Below are 22,815 nucleotides of genomic sequence, written 5' to 3'. Positions count from 1 at the left end.
GCTTTTTAAAGCAGGGTGACCCAGCACATCAGAAATAACGTCTTGCATGTAAAACAAAAACTTCAGCGACACATTTTCTTACATTTTTTGTGCCTGATTATTAGTCAACATGATTGATCATCATAATACAAGTCCACTTAACAATATCACATTTTCACCCCACCCAAATAAAATGTCATGATAAACTAAATGTTTAAAGATTACATTTTATCTCCCGCAGTGGTCAGTGATATCAGAGGTTGTTGGCATTACTGCCTGCCATTATATAATATGTAATAAAAGGCTAGTAAAATCCTTGCAGTTCATCAATTTGATTTTTTTTTATCTGGCAGTGATAATGCCATGCTTTGTGCACTAAAAAGCTTTTTACTGGGATAAGAACCACTGACTCTAGTAGTACCAATACCATTTTGTAGAAACTGAGATACAGGACCGACAAAAAAGAAAAATCCCCTCTTCTCAAACAATCACTTCTGATGCTGTAAAAGCATTGCTTACTCACACAACAAATCTCCCATATGACACAAATCAATAAGCAGAGCAACACTGTATTGATTATATCTATATCTTGGACACTCTCTCATGTCTTGCTCCACTAGCCAAGTGTGTGAGTGTGTGTTTATGGAAGAAGGGGGGCTCTGCATTTGTTTTAATGGAAATAATATTCATTTTGAAGCCTTACGTTGCATTAAAACTATGCCTCAGGTGAAAGGCTTTACCATTTCTCCAGTCAATCTTTCTTTGCTTTACTGGGTGCCTAATCTGGCTTTGGATGGTCTGATGTGAATCGGTGCATTATTTAAATCCCCACTTTCAATTTGTGAGTACAGATACCCTCGTGGAAATGAAAAGAACGCAATATGGAACAAAATGTAATGCAAATAAAAAATCTATTTGTACATTTTAAAGAAGAAACTTTCAGATGGAGTGTAAAATAATTAAAATTATTGACAATTTTATTTTTTTAAAGGTCCTATGTAAACCTGAAAGAGAGCTGTTATTTCAAAACATGCTTATTAAAATAGTGTAACCACTTCAAGCTGGTGAGATCAGAAAGTGATGTCAGGTCAACACCGTGTACCATTTTCTTTTGAAATTCTGAATTACTGATAAAGTAATATACAATTACTGCATTCTTCATACACATATTCTGTTTTAAAAAGCCAGATTTAACCCTGAGTGAAATGATAAATGTCACTTCTAAAGCTTTACTGAATGCCTGTAAAATGTCATTACCAATCGCCAGTCTGTTCATTTCATAAAAAATAGGAAAACAATATTGTCATCAGTTCCTGTGATATAAAATACTTTAATGCGATATGAAGGAAGCGGCTCGGATAAATTCTCTCATTGATTTCATTATATTTCCACACTGTCATGACAAGGCACAGGGTTGCCCTCCACAGGCGGCAAACTGATATAACAGAAATAAATGGATACATTCTTGACAAATAACTTGCCTGCAAAGTTACCAAAACAAAGCGCGGGGACTCACTTGCACTCTCAACAACTTGCGGAGGACGATCGTTACCCTAACATTTTCTTTCCGACTCCCTAACTTCCTTCACCTCTCCTACTTTGTTTTCTCCCCCTCCTCCTTTCTCTTTCCCCCCACCGCCTCTCTCTGCAGCTCAAAGTTATTGATAGTTTAAAGTTATGGGCTAATAATAAGATGGACACTGCATGGCCAGGAGCCTATTATACCCAGGTAATGGATAGTGCGGGGGTTTTGAATGACATTGCCCAGAGATTGGATGACAAAGAGTGGAGCGATTTATGGGCTACCCAAAGAGCCCCCTGTCCCTCTTCTCTCACGCACGCACTCACACACACACACACACACACACACACACACACACACACTCACACACACACACACACACTCACACACACACACACACACACACACACACACACACACACACACACACACACACACACACACAAACACACACACTATTTATCTCTAGCTTGATAAGGAAGCAGATGAGGCATGCCTGTATTTATGGTGAAGATGTTCATAAAAACTACTGGCTCAGATTAGGAAGTTAGAATCGACTCGAGAGGAACAGCATACCTACGCAAAACTTTGTATGCACCTCGTTCATGCTGTCCGACGCAAACTGCATGCACAGTTGTGTGTTTTTGATGATCTTGGTTGAAGTGTAACGTGACATTACTGTATTACTGCGTAACCCACTAATTTCAAAGATGCATGGATGTTGGAGAAATAATTATTTCCCGTCTTTTTAATGTTATTGCATGAACTATAGACGCAAATAAAATGCTTGTTTGTTGTTGAGGTCAGTGCAGAAGACATGCATATATGCCAGGTCCATAGTGGATTTTATCAAAACGGCCTGCTCAGGTCTCTATTGAGAGAAATAACAGCAACAGCAGAGACACTTCAGACAGTGTTGTCAGGATGGAGGGGGGAGAGGAGGAGTAGGGAGGGCATGAGGGAGTGCAATGAAAAAGGCTTGTCAACATTATCTGTTTTATTGATTTAACAGTAAAGGCTTGCCGCTTAAGCTTTATGTTGCTTTGCCCGGCCCCATTGAAAATACAACAGCTGCAAACAAAAAACGATTTCCTAAAAAACTTGAGCCTTTTTATTTTATTTCTTTATTTTTTTATCTCCTGCCTACCAGTTCAGGTTTTGCATGCGTTATTGTTATGGTTTCACGCATTTCATCATCTTTATGAGTAGCCATTATGGTGGGACTTTGTTCAGCTGTGCTCTCCCTCCCCCAAAGGGATCAATGGCATTGAAGACGGTCTTCTATTGTAATGCAGGTTCTAATTAATGTATTGGATCATTAACAGCACTTGCTAACATGCTCAAAATAATATTGCGGGTACAATAATGCTTTAGTTGTAATGTTTATCATCTCAGTTTAACGTGTTAGCATGCTAGCACTACCTAAAAAGCACAGCTGAGACTGATGGGACCGGATAATGAATGTCTGTATTCAATTCCACTGCAATCTATCCAATAGCTGGTGAGACATTTCATAAACGTCAACCTCATTGTGACACTGGGAGAAAAGACAGGAGATCACCATATTCAGAAGGATTCTTGTGAGAGGACATGCATCTCTGGACCAAATTTCACAGCAATCCATCCCATAGTATTCCAGATATTTCACTCTAGATGTTGAGATATTTCACTGAATTCAAAAGTTGGACCTGCTGGACTACCTGTAGCAATCCATCAAAGAAGATATTTCACTTTTAACCACAAATGTCAATCTCATGGCGGTCTCATCATCTGGGGACCATGAATTTCTAGGGGTTGTAAATATCAAGTTTCATAACAATACGATATTATATCGATTCTTTGTATAATAATACGATATTTACTGATATCACAGAGTCTGCCACGATATGATTTTGATCTGAAATGTCATAGCTAGATCAAACCCAGGGAGAATGTTACTGTCACTATTTCAATTAGTGAACGGAAACACAGCCACGGCACAGCAATAAGTACTTTAGCTCTAGGTGTATGCAAATTCTCCCAAAACACAAAGGATCTTTAGGACTGCCACTACAAGTGTCGCTACACCCCATGCAGAGCAGAGATCAGTGGGGTCAACACAGTGTGTCACTGGAGCAGCTTGGTGCCTGGTAGGGTTTCTGTTGTGTCCTGACCTGTTGAGGCTTATTAAAGACACGCTATGTAACTCTGTTATGCCAGAGCAGCTGGTTACTACCAGAAGCCTCCTGCAGCTACCCAGTCAACACACACACAAAACACATGTCAAATGATCTGGGGCTATTTTTTTTATTAGTTCTGTGCAGCATGCATGACCAAAGAATGGAATACGCTATGCAACAACATAAAAAAGAGGTAGCACAGGGTACGGTGTTGGTATTTTCTTAAAATTGGGTCGTTAATGTCGTGTCGCAAAGAGATGTTTGAGGACCAAATCTTAAAAGGAGACCAGAGTTGCACGGGCATCACCATCTTTCTAACTTGTATTTGCAATATGTGTAATGCCAGGATTACGACAAGTGATTTGACGAACTGCATAGGAGAAGATAATGATTAATCAACACGGCTGTTTTGCACTGTTACAATTTAACCAAGAGAGTCAAACTAATTGGCAGAAAGACCAATGCTGACAGGTGGACAGCTGAATGAACACAGGCAGACGCATGAAACAGAATAGAAATCCATATGACGTTTTACCATGTGAAGCAGTGGAGCCGTATAATAAAAGCCCAGAAAAACCTTCAGTATTAATTACTGTCGACATGAAAAAAATCTAATTAGATATGAGGGGGAAACAGAAACTATTTATGGCAACCGAGGGGCCTTAATGATCAGACTGCAGTAAAAACCTCTATTGATTTCCTCTTTAAATATACAGCTCAATTAAAGATACAGCTGATTAAAAGACGACTACAAATCGCAGCAGCGGACCTGCTGGGGAAGCTGGGTAATGTGGGGCTGCCTGCCGCAGTCAGAGAATTACATGATTTCATCCTCTACTTCTCTTTCATCACTGCAGAGCAGTGGGAAAAATAGGCTACAAAGGGTATTTCTGTGTTTCATGTGAAAACCAATATTTCACATTGGGGCCATTTTCAAATGGAGCTGTGATGTCTACAGGTATACTACTCGTGGAAGAATTTGTTATCATTTTTTATATGTATACTGTATTTATACAGTGCCTATAAAAAAAGTATTCCTTTCTCAAAATATTTCACCAAACGACCTGCTAAATTTAAGCACTAAAAGCAGAAAATCAACGCTGATAAGCCACAAACAACAACAATAATGCTGACCTCTGAATATATAAAGCGGAAATAATCAAACAAGCAATACAAATCAACTTTCCTTGTTAAAATGAAGCACCTGCTTAACACAAGCCAGACCAAGGCTTTTTTTTCTCCTTTCTGCCTCAGCCTTGTCACTGACAAATAAAAACCTTGACAGTCTGTGTAGCCTCACCACGAGAGAAGGGAAGAATTACAATGTATAATGGAAAACCTTTCTGTTTCTCATTGACGGAAAAAAAACTGTTTAAGGTCTATAAACTGTTGAAGTTTATTTGAAGTTGCTCATAAGTTTTTAACCGTGGCATTATTTAGTCTTACATTTGTTCTACTTTATAACAACAGATGGCTGACTTGCAAAACTCAAGTTGTATATCTGTTACCAATAGTGTCTACCTCTGAGAGAGAGTGACGCATGCTTGGATTCAGGTATTTCAAAAGCCCAGTCAGTCATTTGTGACGGCAACAGCAATCAGAAGTATATTCATGTTTGTAAAAAAACAAAGCCTATTTACTCCTGTTTTTCTAGTTTGCCTTACTATTAGTCCTTGTATTAAAATAAATCCATAGTGTTGCTAAAATCATCATGCGTATAATGAATTTTAGTATTGAGGTAACCCTTACGTTAACATTTGGATCACATATTATTCTATTGGTGTCTACATTTGACAAGCTATTTTGCCTTCATATGACCAGTATTATTCTTTCTCTTCACTCTGGCAGTGTGTGTGTGTGTGTGTGTGTGTGTGTGTGTGTGTGTGTGTGTGTGTGTGTGTGTGTGTGTGTGTGTGTGTGTGTGTGTGTGTACCTGCAGGGAGTTGAGGAAGATGAAGATGTAAGCCATGACAATGGAGAAAGGCACCAAGACACCACACAGCCATGTCAATCCGAGGATTGGCAGCAACACCAACACTGCTTTCACTGCAGCCCTGTGCTCACAAACACAAACACACACACACACACACACACACACACACACACACACACACACACACACACAAATCAAAGCACAGGAATGTTAGCATATATACATAGATATCTGCAAACACACAATTATTATTAAGCAAACACCATTAGAAGTCTGAACTGGTTGACTGACTGACCGAGCTGAACCTACACCACACCAGATACAATTAATTGAAGTATTCCATACAATTTGTACTTCCTCCCTGATCGTCCTGAGCTCAATTTCGGGTTTCTCAACTTTTTAGTTCTTTTTGGACAAAACTGAGCGGCTTTGGCAGACTGGTTGTTCCATATACAACACCGTGCCGCTGGAAAGGCTCATGGGGTGACAACTTCCCACCTTAAATCCGCCTTAATTCTGTTTAGAGTGGAATTATCTTCCCGCTCAGGTGACCGCCAAACCGCACCAGCTGTGTGTGTGTTCGTGTGTGTGTGTGTGTGTGTGTGTGTGTGACATGGCGGGCGGCAAGCCCTAGTTTATTCAGCGGAGGAATGTGTTTAAGTTTCCGAGACGGCTGCCACCCAGGGGTGCCAAATGGTTCAAGGCCTGCTTTGAGAACTTTCATAAAGCACCTACTGTGAGTGAGTGTGCTGAGGTAGTGAAAAAACATATACACTTTAACATCATTTTAACTGATAGGATCATATATAAGCCTGCTGGGGGAAATCTACTGGATCACCCGCAGAGTTTCACTCTGATGAGTAATATAAGTTAAATACAAAAAAAATGTCATTTAATTGTTTATTGCAAAACAAAAATATTGCAGTTTGCTTATTGTTTTTTTTTCAATATCATTCAACCCTTGGCAGCAACAAGTTTTAGATAATTAAATAATAATAATATTTTTTTATTTATATATTGCAATCCACCATTGCAAGCTATAAGAAAATCTTTCATACAAGTATTAAAATATATATATTTTAGAGATCATTTTATAATATTAATATTTGAATTAGGGTTTGATCAATTCTTGAAGAAAGTAAAAGTGCTGCTAATTTCCAAACTGCAGCTGCTGAGAGATGATATTTCATTTATATTATACATCTTCAACCCATTCTCGGAGATTCCCCCTAAAATTCACAATCCCTATAATAATTTCAATAATATTAATTAATTAATACTAATATTAATACTAATTAATAATATAATAATATTTAAAGTGTTAAAATTCTGTATTTGCTCTTATTTTAAATTCCTCCTACTGTGTTTATGTTTGCACCATTACACACCAAAGCAAATTTGCTTGGCAATAAACAAAATTCTGATTCTGATTGTGATAACACCACTACAACTGCTACTGTCCTATCCTTACAAGCAATTCAGTATAAGGATAAAACCCTATAATTAATAAACTGTTGATGCAAAGTTTCAGAAATAATACTGAGTCAAAACATTGGAACTAAATGAAAAAGACAGTTCAAAACGAGCTGTAAAATTTAAAACATCAGAAAACTCATATCTGAATCATTTCTGTATTCTGTCAACACAGAGATACAAGAACACTGAGATCCGATATATTTAAAACATTTCAAGTTTGTGAAGCTTTTTTTTATATGAAAAGCAATGCAATCCATTCAAAACTGTATTCCTACTGTATATGGTGTGATAAATGAGGCCCGCTTTTTTAAAATGACAAATCCAATATAAAATCTTCCAGCTGCTTTTTATTTGACGGCCATTGACTACAGCTTTTCTGCTCCAAGGCCTGTGGCCGGGTGAATAGTCTTTAAAAAAGAAAAAAAAAAAGCGGACAAATTGCGCCTCCTTGTGGTTTGTACCTGATTTGCTCATAGGCTTGTTCCACAGGACTGGTGCCCATGGCCAACATGATGGACCTTCTCTTGGCTGTGGAGATGGTGATAACCACCACCCTGGTCAGTACCAAGATATTCACCTGAAAAGCAAATGAGGGATACAGAAATGAGAGGAGGCAAAGTGACAGAGAGATGAGCAGAGAAACATAAGGAGGAGAGACATGCATGTTGACATAACTATGGGTTTGAGATTATGGGAAATAAATAGACACACGTGTACCAAACGACGACTTTAAAAAAAAAAAAAAAATGGTATGCAATATCAAAAGGAAACATTGTTTCCTGTTTTATGTACTACAGGCAAGAATCACAAGTACACTGAATGAGCCTTGTATTTTGTATTTTAAGCATTTTAGCAATAGACTACATGGTATGATTAGGATTTAATTTGCTGACCATGATGATGAAGATGACGGGCCCAGCAAAGCCCCAGATAACGCCATTCTGGACACTGAGCCAACAGTAGCCGTCGGCCGAGTATTTGCCTGAGGCTGATGCAAGCGTGATGGTGACTATCAGCACCGGCAGACCTGGAGGGAAGGAGGGGAATATAATAAAAACAGAGGGAGAGAGAGGAAGAGGAGCTTAAAGGAGAGGAATAAAAGAGGAAGGGATAGGAGCAAAATGCAGGAGGGAGGGGAACGTGGAGCCAAATTAAAAGACCATTGTGATGCAAAGTAGTCAGAAACATCAGGCAAAAATCTATTATAGTTTCAGAAAAGTATTATCTTATATTTCCTTCAAATATGGTAAATAAAATAAATTTACATCATCAGATTTATGTCTAAAAACAAAATTAAATAAAAATCAAATGGGCAATTTAACTCTTACATTCATGATTTTAAAATATCCTTTACAAAATCCTGGACACACACTGCACGAGGGAAGAGAGTGATTTGGATATGTTAAGCCGTTGTACCCCAGCCGATGAGATAGTAGTACTTCATGTGACGCTCCTCGCTTAGGTTGACTGCGACCACCTTGCTCCAGAGCAGCAGACCCTCCACCAGCATCCAGCTAAATGCTGCCATGAAGAAGAGATGGAGCAGTGCCGCCACAAGTGTGCACGCCACCTAAACACAGACATGCAGACAGATAAACGCTACATTTCACATTTCAAGCATTCCGATTAGGATTCTGATCACATACTCGCCATTATAAATGTCAATTTCCATGTCACAAACCAACCTTAGTGCCCTTTTCGGTGGTGCATATGAAGGAGAATTGATTTATTGCACATTACTCTGGACTTTAATTTGCAAGGGTCAGTTTTGTGTGGAAAATGTTCTCCCTGCTAAAATCCAATCCAAATGTGCACAGCACATGGATGGTTGTGGGAATCAAAAGGAGGTTTAGCTGACCGACTGTATATTCTTCAGAAATATGCATCTAGGATCTACACATATAAAAAGGTTCATTTTTCACAAGACCTATATTTTGGAAAATTAAAACTATTAACAATATTATTTGGGGACTTGCAGCAGACACCGGATGTTGCAAATGACTCATCTGACACTACAATATTCAACTTCTACAAGAACAATTTATAGAACAGTGGATGTGAAGCATTTCACTTTTCAATTGTCAATAAAATATAGGAGTGGCTTCTGTTCTGAAACATACATACACAGACAAAGTGTCAGAGGTTAAATAACTAAACATGTTGATGGACCGTTAAAGAAATAGAACAATTAGGGTTAGTGTAAGGGTAGGAATCTCTGCAACTACCAAATATGTCATGCATCAACAACTTATCCTATTGAAGCATTCTTCGCAAAACATTGAAGGCCTTCAGACCAATTAATTGGTCTATAATTATATATATATATATATATATATATATATATATATATATATATATACATACACACATAATGAAACCACTTGATGAATTTCCAACAATCAGCCACTTGCCCCCAGGGGTAAAGCCCACCCTGACATGACCTGGGGTCAAAGGACCAGGGGTCAAACCAACTACAGGCCATTGGGTGACTACTGAGAGACAGAACCATGTCTTCTAGCTGATGGATACAACATTAGTGGCCACTTATGTAACATCCAATGCCAGAGCATTTGTTTTACTATGATCCCCCAGAATGGATTTGGATTTCAAGTCTCATTAAGGAAGCTATTAAATCACAGGGCTGTGGGTTAATGGCATGGATAGTGAAACAATGGGTATTGAGAAAGTTATATTAAGAAACATTTTTAAAATCTTGATTTATATTACGCATTTTATTGTGAAAATCCTCAGTCCGCCCCATGGTATAACTACATTAAATCCTTTGTGTTGGTAAGTAAAGTCAGATGCTTGTACCTTGTTGTGAATGGCTGAGCCGCTGCAGAGCAGAATCACCTGGGCGCAGATCAGAGCAATGAACAGGTTCTTATGGATGGACGTCCTGTCAGATTTGGGGATACTATGGACAGAGACGGGGTAAAATTTCAAGTTTTAAATTCCAAAGACGGATCTTGTCTTAGCATAACAATATTAACATGTTAGCAAGCATATTTCTCAAAGCAAAGCTGAGGCTAACAATAATTCAGTCTTAGTAATAGATAAATGTTTATTTTGTAGATAGATAGTCATACATCACACCATCACATGCAAACAACATATACTGTCTCTAGATGGCATCGCTAGGTTGAATACTTTCATTTCAGGTAATATAATTGAAAGGGATGTCTGAATCTGGTTCAGAGAGGCAAATTAACTCAAGAGCGTCTCGTTGCCTCCTGATGGGTTCAGCCTGTTTAGCCTCATTTCATAAGTACATCACTGATTGTGACCACCATCATTTCATGGTGTGATTACGCATGTGTGGACATGTGTACCTCTACTATGTCCGTGTGTTTTGTGTGTGTATTTAAGTACACAAATGCGTGTATATCATCCAGCAGCATGTGTGTGAAACGCATGGCTGCACTCCCTGATTTCAGGACAGTCATAAATTATCAGGGCAGCTCTTCTCCAGCTGACTGTAATCCCTCAGTGACCCTAATGTTAATTAACGGCTGCAGAACGCCGCCATAAACCTTCTGAGTGGACTCACATGTAGACCACAGTAATTACTGGATTAGTCAACTAGTCAATACTCATAGCAGCCTTAGGACCAGAGCACAAGCAATACAATGTCAATAATCTCTCTTCTCTATCTCTTTTAAGTGTATAGCCAAGAGCGTCACATGAAACCCCACTGAGGAGATCTGAAAGACAACAGTGTTCATTTCAGCTAAATTGAAGAAATACGATGAACTCCATAAGTAGTTTATCTGTTAATCCATACGAACAAAATAGTGTGCATTTACAAATTTTTCTATTATTTAAAAAGTGTATCGAGGCCATTAGATTGGCGGATCAACTTCAGAGTCAAATTTCCAGATTAAATAAACAAATTGGTCAATGGGAAGCCCTCACCTTGAACGGACTCTATCTAATCTAGATTCCACAATGTGTCACATTGTTGTTTATTACAAATATTTGTTTCATTGATTTTGAGAGCTTCTTTTTCCCTGAGAAGAATACAATTCTTTGAATATTGACACAATTTCTAAGTTATTAGTATCAAAACTATAATTGTTAATAGATTGTAATTCAACTCTTGCTTTTCAATAATTAGAAATTGAACTTGCATACATGCTAAATGTATTTAGAAACACAAATAAGGGTCAGAGAGGCTGAGTTGTGTGAATTGGCTCAAACCGACAGAAATAAAGCAGATGTGTTGGCATCGTAGGTAAGCGAGACAGGAAAATCACTCACTCTAGCACAGTGAACAGCATCAAGGTCACCACCAATGCACACAGAGACGCACCAGAGCCGATGAACGTCAGCTTGGTCAAAATAAGCTGCTCCTCAGGACTCCACTGTGCCAGAAGGGATAGGCAGTAGTGAGGGAGAGAGGGAGGAGAAGGTTGTCAAACGATCACAGGTTAGATCCATCTGATGCCGTCTCAAAGACATTGAATTCCTACTTCACCACTTAATTTGTGTAATGGCTATATGGAAAAAAATTACAATTTCTGAAGCTTTACTACCTTTTATGTACTTTGGATAGAAAACAGTTCTACCAATGCATTTTTCAAAAAGGATATGCACACTAGGAATGACACCTGCTGGTTAACGATGTGTACTACAAATCCTATCCACATTTTTAGAGGTCAAAAGATGACAACAAGAATTTAGATTTAGATGTAAATAACTTCTTCGAAGAAGGAAAAAGCAACTATCACATAGTACCAATATAACATAAAAGTTCACACCACTTATAACCTTAACCACATTTTCAATTTGAGGTCTGACTGTCAAACTTTGAACATTTTCCATCGTGCAACATCTTTTTCAGCATTTGGGATTTAACTCACTGCATCACAAAACATGCCGCGAGTTACCTTCGACTCCAGGTAATTCATCAGCACTGCAAAGTTGGTGGTGTGGTTACATAGACAGGAAGTGACACCAGAGCCGGCAAAGGTCACTCTGCAACCATCACTGGACCAGCTACTGGTATGATTATGTCTATACAGCACAATACACAAGCACAGACACAACCTCATCAATTTGCTTCAGAGAGCAGAGACACTTCGTATTAAACATGAAGAATTAGATATACATAAAGGATTTCCTATCTTAAGGATATCTCATTTGGAATATATGAATATATATATATATATATGTATATATATATATATATATATGAATATATATATATATATATATATATATATATATATATATATATATATATATATATATATATACACAGTACCAGTCAAAAGTTTGGACACACTTTCGCATTCAATGAATGAATGAGAAGGTGTGTCCAAACTTTTGACTATAAATATATAATATTTATATATATATATATATATTATATATATATTTATATATATATTATATATATAATATATTATATATAATATTTATATATATATTATATATATATATATATATTATATATTATATATATATATATATATATATTATATATTATATATATTATATATACTATATTTATATATATATATATATTATATTCCCGACAGCCTCCATCGCTATTGCAATAACACATTCCTTTATCAGGGCTGTTTATGTGACTGTGTTGTTGTTCAACTTACATTAAGCTGAAATTCCAAAAGGCACACACAGGAGTAACTCGCTGTAAATACTCCACCTAGAAGCAGAAACACATGTTTACACCTGTTTTCTTTCTCTTGTAATATATTACCTTGGACTCTAACCAGTCAAAAGTGACATGGATAAAAAAAACAAAAAACATGTGCTGTTTGCTGGGGGATGAAAATTCTTGTGTTGTGACATATCGCATTTGGTGAGTTAATCAAAGGGCAATACGTTAACTATAAGCACCTATTTGAAAAGAATGGTTTCTTTTTACAACATGTTTGCTATCATCATGAATTTCAGTTTCAAAGCAGAATTCTGCCCTTTGTGGTCCAACATTGCAAAGCCAGATTAGCATTCCTAAACCTCATATTTCTATCACTCAGATTAGTCAGATATTCAGATTAGTTCAAGTATATACAGTATATGCTTGATATATTAGCCTTAATGACTGTGTGACACCCCCTTGGATGGACCATACCACGTGTGATGAAGAAAGGGTGTACTTGACGGCCACGGGGATGCTTTGAGCCTTGGAGGCATCACGGACGGTGGCTGATATGACAACAGAAGCCAGGTGACCTGAGAAAATTCTGGGAAGGCAGACAATGGTTACCACCTCTTACAATATAAAAAGGCATTAATACACAAAATAAACTTAAATCCAAACTACAGGTATCAACTGATCCCTACTCTTAAAAGAATATTTGAATAAAAGCGCAAGCACATCTTATTTGGTTGAAACCAGAGCACACAAGTTAACTTTTTGATTTGATTTTTGTATTTAGTTTGCTTCAACCTATTATTAACAACAAGGGCATTTGAAAAAAACATCCTTAAAGATGAGATCTAAAATAAAGAACATAAGAGAAGACAACAGGCAAATTGCAGCCAACCTTTTTACTTTCTCTTGGTGACTCTGTGGTGGCTCCTGTGCTCCCGACACAATCTCACTTAGATGGCTGTATTGGGTATGAATAAACATCACTTCTTCATATCCTAATCAGAGACAGGAAAGAAGCAGAGTAGATTTATTTTTATGTTTAAGTGATACCAAACACTGCACAGAGAATCACTTCAGTTTCATACGGTTACAGTTCAAACACCACTTTCAAACAGTCACACCCAATAGGTGCCTAATGCAAACACATTAAGTTTTAACAAGGAGCTTTCTTCTCAAAAATGTCTGTCAATTATGATAGATTTGAATCATATTTTGTAGTCCCAACTACAGCAACATATTCTGGAAGCATTTGGACAAGTTCCAATAGCAAAACCTCTACAGCAAAGAGCGTAACATTTACAGTATATACAGTATTTTATTGAAACATGTAGTACTTTTGATATTAACAGTATCAAAATCATTCAGTTAATATGTTTTACCTACGCCAAAAAGGTCATGTTTCCTGGTTCCGTTTGTTTGTTTGTCAGCAGGATTAAGGAAAACTCCTATTTCCATGGAAGGGTGTAGTATGAGCCAAGGAAGAACCCGTTACATTTTGGAGCTGATTAGAATTACGGGGAGGATACACGCATTATTTTTCACTTATGGAAATGGCCTTGGTGGAGGTCTGCGCTCTCCAAATGCCCTTCTAGTTATTTTTTTGTAATCCTTTATAGGCATCAAATACAAATTTAAATGCGAGTACACACATTATTTTCCGATTTAGATTAATAGATGATTTGTACCAATTAAATCTACGGCTGCTTGAATGATGTAGAGTTCAGGGGCTTTATTTCTAAAATCCTTTAGCCATTTAACGGAGGCATTATCATTTACCACCGATATGCATGTCTCATAGTGTAGCTACAGTACTTTCATTAAGAAACCCCATCACCAGATTTATTTTTAATGTGTTTTCTGCATAAGGCAACAACAACATGGCTGATGTATAGATATGGTTTGGCAACTAAAAAGATTAAGAGTACCTCGTCAATATTCGACAATCAAGTTTTTGAAATCTTCATTTAGTCAGCAAAGAATGAACGGGCACGCATTTCTTCTGGTGCCTCACACACAAATTCACACTTTGAACTGCAATGTGTAATTGGGAGCAGTAGGAATAAGTTTGTGTGGGCACAAGTGCGTGTTTTGTTGTATACCGAATCATGTAATACACGTGTAAAATGTGCATACATAGCATGTGTGTGTGTGTGTGTGTGTGTGTGTGTGTTTCCTACCCAGTGTGTATATCCTCTGGAGCTCAGTGTCAGGGATAAGCAACTCATCCTGACTACTGCTGCTGCTGCTACTGCTGCTGCTGCTGCTGCTGCCAGTGTGAGAACTGACTGCAGATGGCTTGAAAACTTGACTACAGCTCTCTTCAGTCAGTTTCTGCCACTTCATGTACACATCTGGAAGCAAAGACAGCAGGAGAATAACAATAATAGTAACCAGGAGAAGAAATGCAAGCACATTCTTTATTTAACTGTCTTACAGGTTAGGGTCAATAACATGTACATGTAACCGCTGCCAAAAACAAGGAGAGGGAGGGATGCAATACAACTAAAAAAGTCAGAATAGCCTTAACAATAACAAAAAATGACATTACAATACTGATTGTTGCAATCTCCACATAGCAACAACGCTGCCCTTTTTTCTTTAAGTGAAATGTGTCATAGAAAGCTGCTATGAATTCCTATGCTTCATCTTTCTACAATTTCTCCATAAACTTGGATCCCCACTGAAACTGCGCCCGTGTTTTTAAACTAAGCACTGACAGATAATCAATATTTTCTTTGACGTATACCATATGTACCATACCATAAATGTTTTTATTACCTATGTTCTTGGTAGAAAGGGTGAATCCTCTTTTCTCAGCAGATAGAATGTCTGCAAGAGTTTCAGTCAGAGTGTCAATGCTCTGGACAATAGTGAATGGTCCCACGCTGACCTGTACAAGAAACACAGACCCAACAACAAAAATGGTGATTCAAGGAGGACAAAGGACAACTTTCCAAGGTTGAGAAAGTTGAGAAAATGAGTGTAACCCATGCCTTAAAATGGGACCAAATATAAACACAAGCGAGAACTTTCTTAAAGATTAAAGTGACTGTTGAATCTGAGTTACAACCCAGAAGCATCTCTTTTTATAACTTTGTCCCGTTTGTTTGGCTACTATACATAGCTAACAACTTCCCAGGATACACTTCAGCTGTTTTTGGGTCATTTTTGGGGATGAATAAAAAAAAGAATTAGGGGGACAGGACGGGACGGGACAGATAGACACAGGTGGCCCTCTCACCCCTTCTTCTGTCAAGCCCATCCATAGTGTAGCCATGTGGGGCTCCAGCATCAAACTCGCCACCTTTACGTAGTTGGTAGCAATGGACATCATGACCTCTGCTGCATCAACTCCAGCAGAGTGAGAACTGGCCAATGCAGTCAAGTCCGTCTCAATCATCTGGGTGAGGTAGAGGACATCACTGGAGGTGAGGAGGTGAGAGCCACCGGCCTCCACCGCATGCAGCACAGCCTGGGTCAGCTGCTGCAGCGAGGCCAGATCTCTGTCCAAGGAGGTGTCATCACTCAGCTCCACCGTCACCTGAGCAAAAGAATGATTCATTCATTTTTTCTTTTTACTTTATTTTCTTGGGGTAAGTGGTGGTTGAAATGCAGCTGCTAATACACTAATTCTCTACCTACACACATCAGGATCACTATCACTTCTGTTGACCCAGTAAGTTAGTTCTGAAAAACATCCAGTGTCGGGGACGTTACTCTGAAAAAGTTATTATTATCCTTAAAAAAAGAAGATGATTTTTTTAAATGAGAGAACTTTGCCTTTACGTCATGCAAATAATTGAATGTTTGGTGTCAGACATTTGTTTGAAAGGCATTACCTTAAACATTGACAACATTTCCTCCACTACAAAGCCTAAATTAAACTTCATCGTGATAGAAATATTCCGTGTTGCTGCAAAGTTGTGAAAACTTTTAATCTTTTGACCATATAAGGGAGCACTGACTTATCACTCTTTTCAGTTGTTGAGCTTCGTCTGCATCAACATCACCATGAGGAGTTGATATAATTGATCATATTGTACCATCATAAAGTGATGATGTGTTCAAACAACTAAACTGTCCAACTCACAGGTTTGGTGGGAAGATCCTTGCTCATTCGACTGAAGAATGGTGTCTTTGGTAAACTGATAACATCCGGCACTTCTGCAGACAGAAACAGAAACAAATGTAATGCAATCTATTACAGCAAGAGAACAAACAGCCTGAAGCTGCTTTCACATGATTAGCGGGAACAACTGCTCTGCGCTGGCTGTGCCGTTGTTTTCCTATGGAGAGAGCGGTGCCGCCCGACTAGCAATATTTTGAACCTAGCAAGTTAAAAATATTTAAACTTTGCCGCCGACATTTCAAAGCACAACCAATGAGACAACAGCTGTGTGAAGTGTCACACACAAGTTAGATACAGCAGAGCAATCATCAATTGACATTAGTATTATTGGTACCTCTCTTAAACTGGCAGACGGCACCTTTGAATGAGTCACACTTGGCTAGGTCCCAGTTCCCAATGACAGGGTCAAAGAAGCCACACTCATCATCAGACTCGGGGCTTTGGAACATCTCGAAGGAGAATGTTTGATTCTGCAAATAATTTCCGTCCAGGAGGGAATCCAAGATCGAATGTTCTAACACGGTGAAGTTTCCTAGGGAAGGAAATGGTGAAGGTTATTCTTAAAGTTAAGTTCCTGAAAATTAAAGAGGGAAACATCAAGACTGAATGTCATGTCAGTCACAGTAGTGTGAATAATGCTGCACTTCAATTATTCCAAGGTCAAAGGTCATCATGATGTAATTAAAGGCAAAAGAATCCGGCAGGTTTCAAGGTATGATGTCATAAACATGTGTAATAACCTTCACATGTCCCTCCCTAACATTATCTCCATAAGTTATTGTTAAACCAACACTCCTTCACAGTCAAAACAATTATATGTATCTTTATTGTAAATATTTATATTCTATATTTATGTTTCTTGACTTTGCAGTTCTGGCTTTTTTATATTTATTTTCTCTTGCACCAAAACACCAAGCCAAACTCCTTGTATGTATAAACCTGCGTCTGGGGTTTGGGACATGTTTACACTTGGTCAAAGTTATCAAACAATTGTGGTCCTGGTTATGGAAAGGTCTGTAACAGACAAGTAAAAGGTGGCATTTTTAGCTAAAAAACCTTGGCGTGGTTATAAGCATCTGGGTCGTATAGTATAGTAATAGTCACTAAGGGAGTGCACGTGCATTATCCTCTTTGCATGTATAGTTCCAGGAGGCGGAGTGAGTGCGTTGGGCTCTCATTGCTCATCGGGGAGCATGATGTCAGAACAGGAGAAGTTTGTTTTGAAGGGTGGGATTCAGAGTGACGTGATTTACAAAATATTTACAAGAGTCCTGCCATTTGCCAATTACAACTGGGTCACCATCTCTCCTATTCATTGGCGAGCAAAAGACAGATTTCCTTTTACCTTCAATTGTAATAAACTTTTAGTAGGGCTTAAATGCTGAAAAAGAAAAAAGTGTGTGTATGTGTGCGTGCATGGGAGTGTGTTTGTTTATTGTGTGTACATATGATTTCCAAAAGCATGCCACACATTCGGAAAGGATTAGCCTAGGGGTATCCTGACCAAGCTTTTTGCTGATCCCAATCCAAGTCATTTAATAATCTGCCAATACCTGGCCCTAAATAATGTTACTTCTTACATAACACAGCTTTAACAGTGCACAATAACTAGGGTAGTTTGGACCAATACGAGCACTGAATTTAGAATGTTGAGGTTGGCAAATGAATGGCGTGTTAACCGGTCTTTTCAAACACCGGGGAATTGAAGCTACAGAACGGTACTTTTTTTGGAAACAAGATCAGAAAAAGCTAAAGCAAAGCAAAATTCTTGGACTTGGTATCTTGCAAAAAAAACATACTCGTAATCATATGTTTTTTCACTTTGAGCTCATATCTTAATGTACTTTTTTTTCAGATGTATTTTTTTTGAAGGTTTTGTGAACTACTTTAATCTTAGAGTGTTACGTCACTGCAACTTTTTCCCGAGCTAACTCTTTCCCTATCTCCCAATTAGAGGAGTTGACAGCCGTTTTAGTGATCCCACTGTTAAGGACAAGAACATAAAGCATGTTATTCAAAGTATTTAAGACCCAAATTTATGAAAATCATGATTGGGTGTAATGAGATAATAAATCCAAGAGATGTGAGGAGCGTGGGTGTAGAGGAAGATGAAACAGAGACAGAGCTGATCTGGGTCTAGTTGTATCTGAAATTAATTATCAGCATTCATTTTACCCTGCACGGAATGCCAGATGGGTGGGGTTAAACACATCAGGCCAGCCCAGATCTTGGCATGTAATTGAAAAGTGTCTAGTCCAAAATGACTTTCAAATGGTCTCCATGTGATTGTTTTTTCTGCATAGCAACCCCACCCAGCTCTAGTGCCAAACTATATAAACTGTAAACAACATTTGAAAGTAATGCTCAACCACAACACCGGACCTTGCAGCTAGATTTGATTCTCATCTGTCTTTTAATGTGTAAACTATCCCTGTACAACTAACTAGATTTAGCTTCTGGTTAACCCTTCAGCTTCTTCCCGTCCTCATGCTGCATCCAAACAAATGTACCTTGACATTGGATGTCTCTCCGCAGCTTTTTAAGGGAGGACTCTATTTCCAAGGCCTCTCTACTCCACTTGAATACCAGCCCAGAGGAAACGGGTGAACACTCCTTTTCCATGGTGTAGATTTCGCTGCCGTTCAGTATCCGATCCCATATGTGCAGCTCTGTGATGCTCCCTGAGAATGACTCATCCTTCTTAAATGAACCTCCAAAGGTGTCCTGTTCCTGTCCAATAATAAAAAGGCCATCAGGGCCAATGCTGTTAGAACTTAGGCCATCACCCTCAAAGATCGCAAGGCCATCAGTAAATAGTGCCCAGTGTCCACCATTCTGGCTCCAAGAAACGCACACCGAGTGCCAGGAGTCGTCGTGGTAGAAGGCTTCTTGGTACGGTCCATGAATGCCATGGACCAGCAAAGCCAGCTGCACAAGCTTGCCCTGGATCAGGTTGGCGCGGAGCTGGAACTCATTTATATATGACTGGATGGAATAGGAAAAAATTGTGGAAATTCCAAAGCAATTTGGATCAAAGCGGAGACGGGTGCAAACAGTCACTGAGTCCATGGAGGGGAACTTGTGCCGGAGACGGGCATGCTTCCTGTCCGAGCGCCCGGTAAACTCCAGAATCAGGGTCTCGGAGGATCCTTTTGTTTCACGCCACCCAGAGGGGAAGAAAAAAGCATTACTGAAGGAAAGATCCTGCCACAGCTCACGGAAAGGATAGAAGCTAATCATATATTTCCACTTTGCGGTCCTATTCCTACTGTAAACACTTGAGAAATATGTATTCACAGTGGCTAAGAGTGTTGTATGGCAGCATTGTCAGTCCCATTTCATATTCTATAACCCTTTTGTTAAGCCAGTGAGCAGGAGCAAAGGTGTCTTGGATAAGATAAACAATCAGCCTACTATTTAAGGAAGAAAAGGTGCTAATATGTTCAAATAAAGTGACACAAATAGCACACTGAACCTACTTGTTACAATTGTTGTGACCTTCCTGGCAATCCAAACAGGCTGAGAGATGTTCAAGGATTTTAAAAAGCTGGATAGCTCTTGCGTCTCTTCTGGGTTGGAGACAGTGGCTAAGGCCCCAGAGCGCTGGTTACACATTTCCCCTGCATTGTTCCATTGCAGGCGATCACGCACATACTCATAGTGGGTCTCATCGTAAGGCAGGTTTCTAGTTTCCAGTGTAAAGGCTGTTCAAAAGAGAATAATTAGTGGAGAGACCCCACAGAGAGCATGGTAAAAACAAAAATCAGGCTGAAAATCACTGACAAGTGTTTGATTTGATTCTGATGTTCCAAGGACATCCTCCTCCTGTTGAGATCATATCTGAGACTTCATGCTATAATCACTGTTTTAGCATCTGGATTAATACCAGTGGTAGATCACCTAACTGACTGCTGGTACCTGTGAGAACAAGTCACACGGCCAAATCAAATCTCAATCCAAATCTAGTGCAAATTCTAATCTTTGTTGCAGAAAAAATACAAAAGCAAATGGGAATTGATGCATTTCCGTCCACTACTGGTATGCAAATATTAGAGGTTGGCCGAAGATATGCAGTCGGTGGCGCTAATTCTCCAGTCGGGTGTCATTGAACCATTGCAGAAGAAGGTGTAGCAAGATGACATAATTTAAAGAGCATTATTCAAACCTTAAAACGATGAAAAACCATGTGTTTATATTAAGAACTTTACAGTCTACTTGTTTGGCCCAAACAGATCGTATATATTTGTCTCCCGCCGTGTATAATCTCTTTGGTTGAAGAGCTTCAGTGACCCTTAGGTGTTTGTTTTTCTATCAATATACCAACTTGTCCAGGTTAGCTCTGCAGCATAATGTATATACAATCTGATTTATTTTAGCTACCAGAGGAGTCGCCCCCCTCCCCCTACTGAATATTAGAGAGAATGTAAGTTTAAGGTACTTCTGGATTGGCTTCACTTTTCAGACCCGGAGAACCCCGCTTGGGAATACCCAACCAGCCTGTGAAGCACCAACAACCAACCCCTTTCTTCCCAATTCTGATGCTTGGTTTGACCTTCAGCAGATCATCTTCACCATGCCTCTAATTAGAAATGTGTGTTTATGAGCTATTGAAAGGTTTACCTAATAAAGTGGCTAGTGAAGGTATAGTGCCAGTGACTGCATAGGAGAAATGTTAATTAAATTGTGACCAACCATAATACACACTTTTTCACAAACTTTGCCATGAAAACAAATGGTTATTTCAAAGGGTTACCACTGACAACATGATTTGGATATGTTCATTTCTGGGTTAAAAAATACAGGATTCAATGTGAAATGGTGTTCAACTGAAAAGAGAAATAGAAAGTAACTCACCTGATATACAGCTGTGGAAACAAACCTGAAACATAAGTCGAATGTAACATTTATAAATGTATAAAAGACAGAGAAAGAAAATAACAGTCTTTACTAATACGATGAGGGCAATACACGACAGATTAACGAAATATTTTTTCTTTACATATTTAGAGCTTGTAAAGCCTGAAACATTCCAAACCGTGAGCATCATTGCATTTGTGACCAATTGTCTTCCAGAGAAATGAGTCGGGGAAAATGCAAGCTATTGGAATATAGACGTTTTACATAACTCTGGAAAAAGGTTGCCTAGTTAAAGGTCGACATGTGTTTGTTTCAAATATCCTACAGGAGTGAAAACGTAAATGCAAAGAATAAGTACTCACCAGCAGGCCTATATTTGGGAACAATAACCTGTGCATCCTGAAAAAAACACATTAGCAGCGAATTCAATTCAATTTAATCGTACTGTGATTTCTTATATTGACAAGAAATAAAAAGCAAAACGAATCGATTGTTATTTTTTACCTTAATTACTCGTCTTGATAAAAACTTTTTTGCGCGTCTTTTCATTCCAATCGCGTCGCGTCTGTGAACGCAGCATTCACCCACTAAAGTGACGGTTTTTGTATTTAATTCCACTAAATGCAAAGTTTGTGCCAGTATGTTTTCTTCTCAGCTGTAATCTATCAGTCCGTCACTAAAGTACAGAGGGAACCCTGATGGTAGATGACTCCGGAGAGCAGGAAGGGAGGATGCAGAGGAGCTACAGAGAAGGAGGAGTGGGTGTAGCCTGGCTGCAGCGAGCAGAGCAGAGGGTTAGCAAAAGTATGGTTCAAGGACCTCTAGGGACCCTCGAGTAGGTTCCAGGGGGTTTAGTTAAACTGGAGGCTTGAACAATGACATAATACACAGTTGACTGAAATAATGAGTTAATGATTGCAGCCTAAAGTGTATCAACTACAACTTTCTGATAAAGCTTTGGATCCATGCAGCAGATCCAAACATAGGATACGTTGTCGACCAGGAATTCCCCCAACATTAATAATACAATAATTACACCACAACTTCATATTCATCTTACGGTGTTAATTATTAGGAAGCTGAGATTCATTTTCAGGTTTCACTGTCCACCTACAACATCCTACCAGGTAAGAATTC

General features: G+C 38.7%; 1 protein-coding gene across 1 annotated transcript; it reads right to left on the bottom strand.

Moving 5' to 3' along the window:
• Positions 1-390: 390 nt before the first annotated feature.
• Positions 391-21,709, bottom strand: LOC115006963 (adhesion G-protein coupled receptor D2). The gene is made up of 19 exons (XM_029429594.1): positions 21,676-21,709; positions 20,292-20,525; positions 19,332-19,970; positions 17,156-17,353; positions 16,783-16,856; positions 15,934-16,233; positions 15,471-15,582; positions 14,870-15,043; positions 13,585-13,687; positions 13,170-13,281; positions 12,685-12,740; positions 11,959-12,085; positions 11,330-11,433; positions 9,884-9,986; positions 8,486-8,639; positions 7,963-8,096; positions 7,531-7,646; positions 5,594-5,714; positions 391-453 (listed from the first exon to the last, which is right to left on the bottom strand). The coding sequence occupies exons 1-19, from the start codon at positions 21,707-21,709 to the stop codon at positions 391-393; spliced, it is 2,958 nt and encodes a 985-aa protein (XP_029285454.1).
• Between the last annotated feature and the right edge of the window lie 1,106 nt (positions 21,710-22,815).

This window comes from Cottoperca gobio, chromosome 4 (assembly GCF_900634415.1).
Source record: "Cottoperca gobio chromosome 4, fCotGob3.1, whole genome shotgun sequence".
NCBI lineage: Eukaryota > Metazoa > Chordata > Actinopteri > Perciformes > Bovichtidae > Cottoperca > Cottoperca gobio.
The sequence above is the reverse complement of the archived record's forward strand: the minus strand, read 5'-3'. Positions and strand labels throughout refer to the sequence as shown.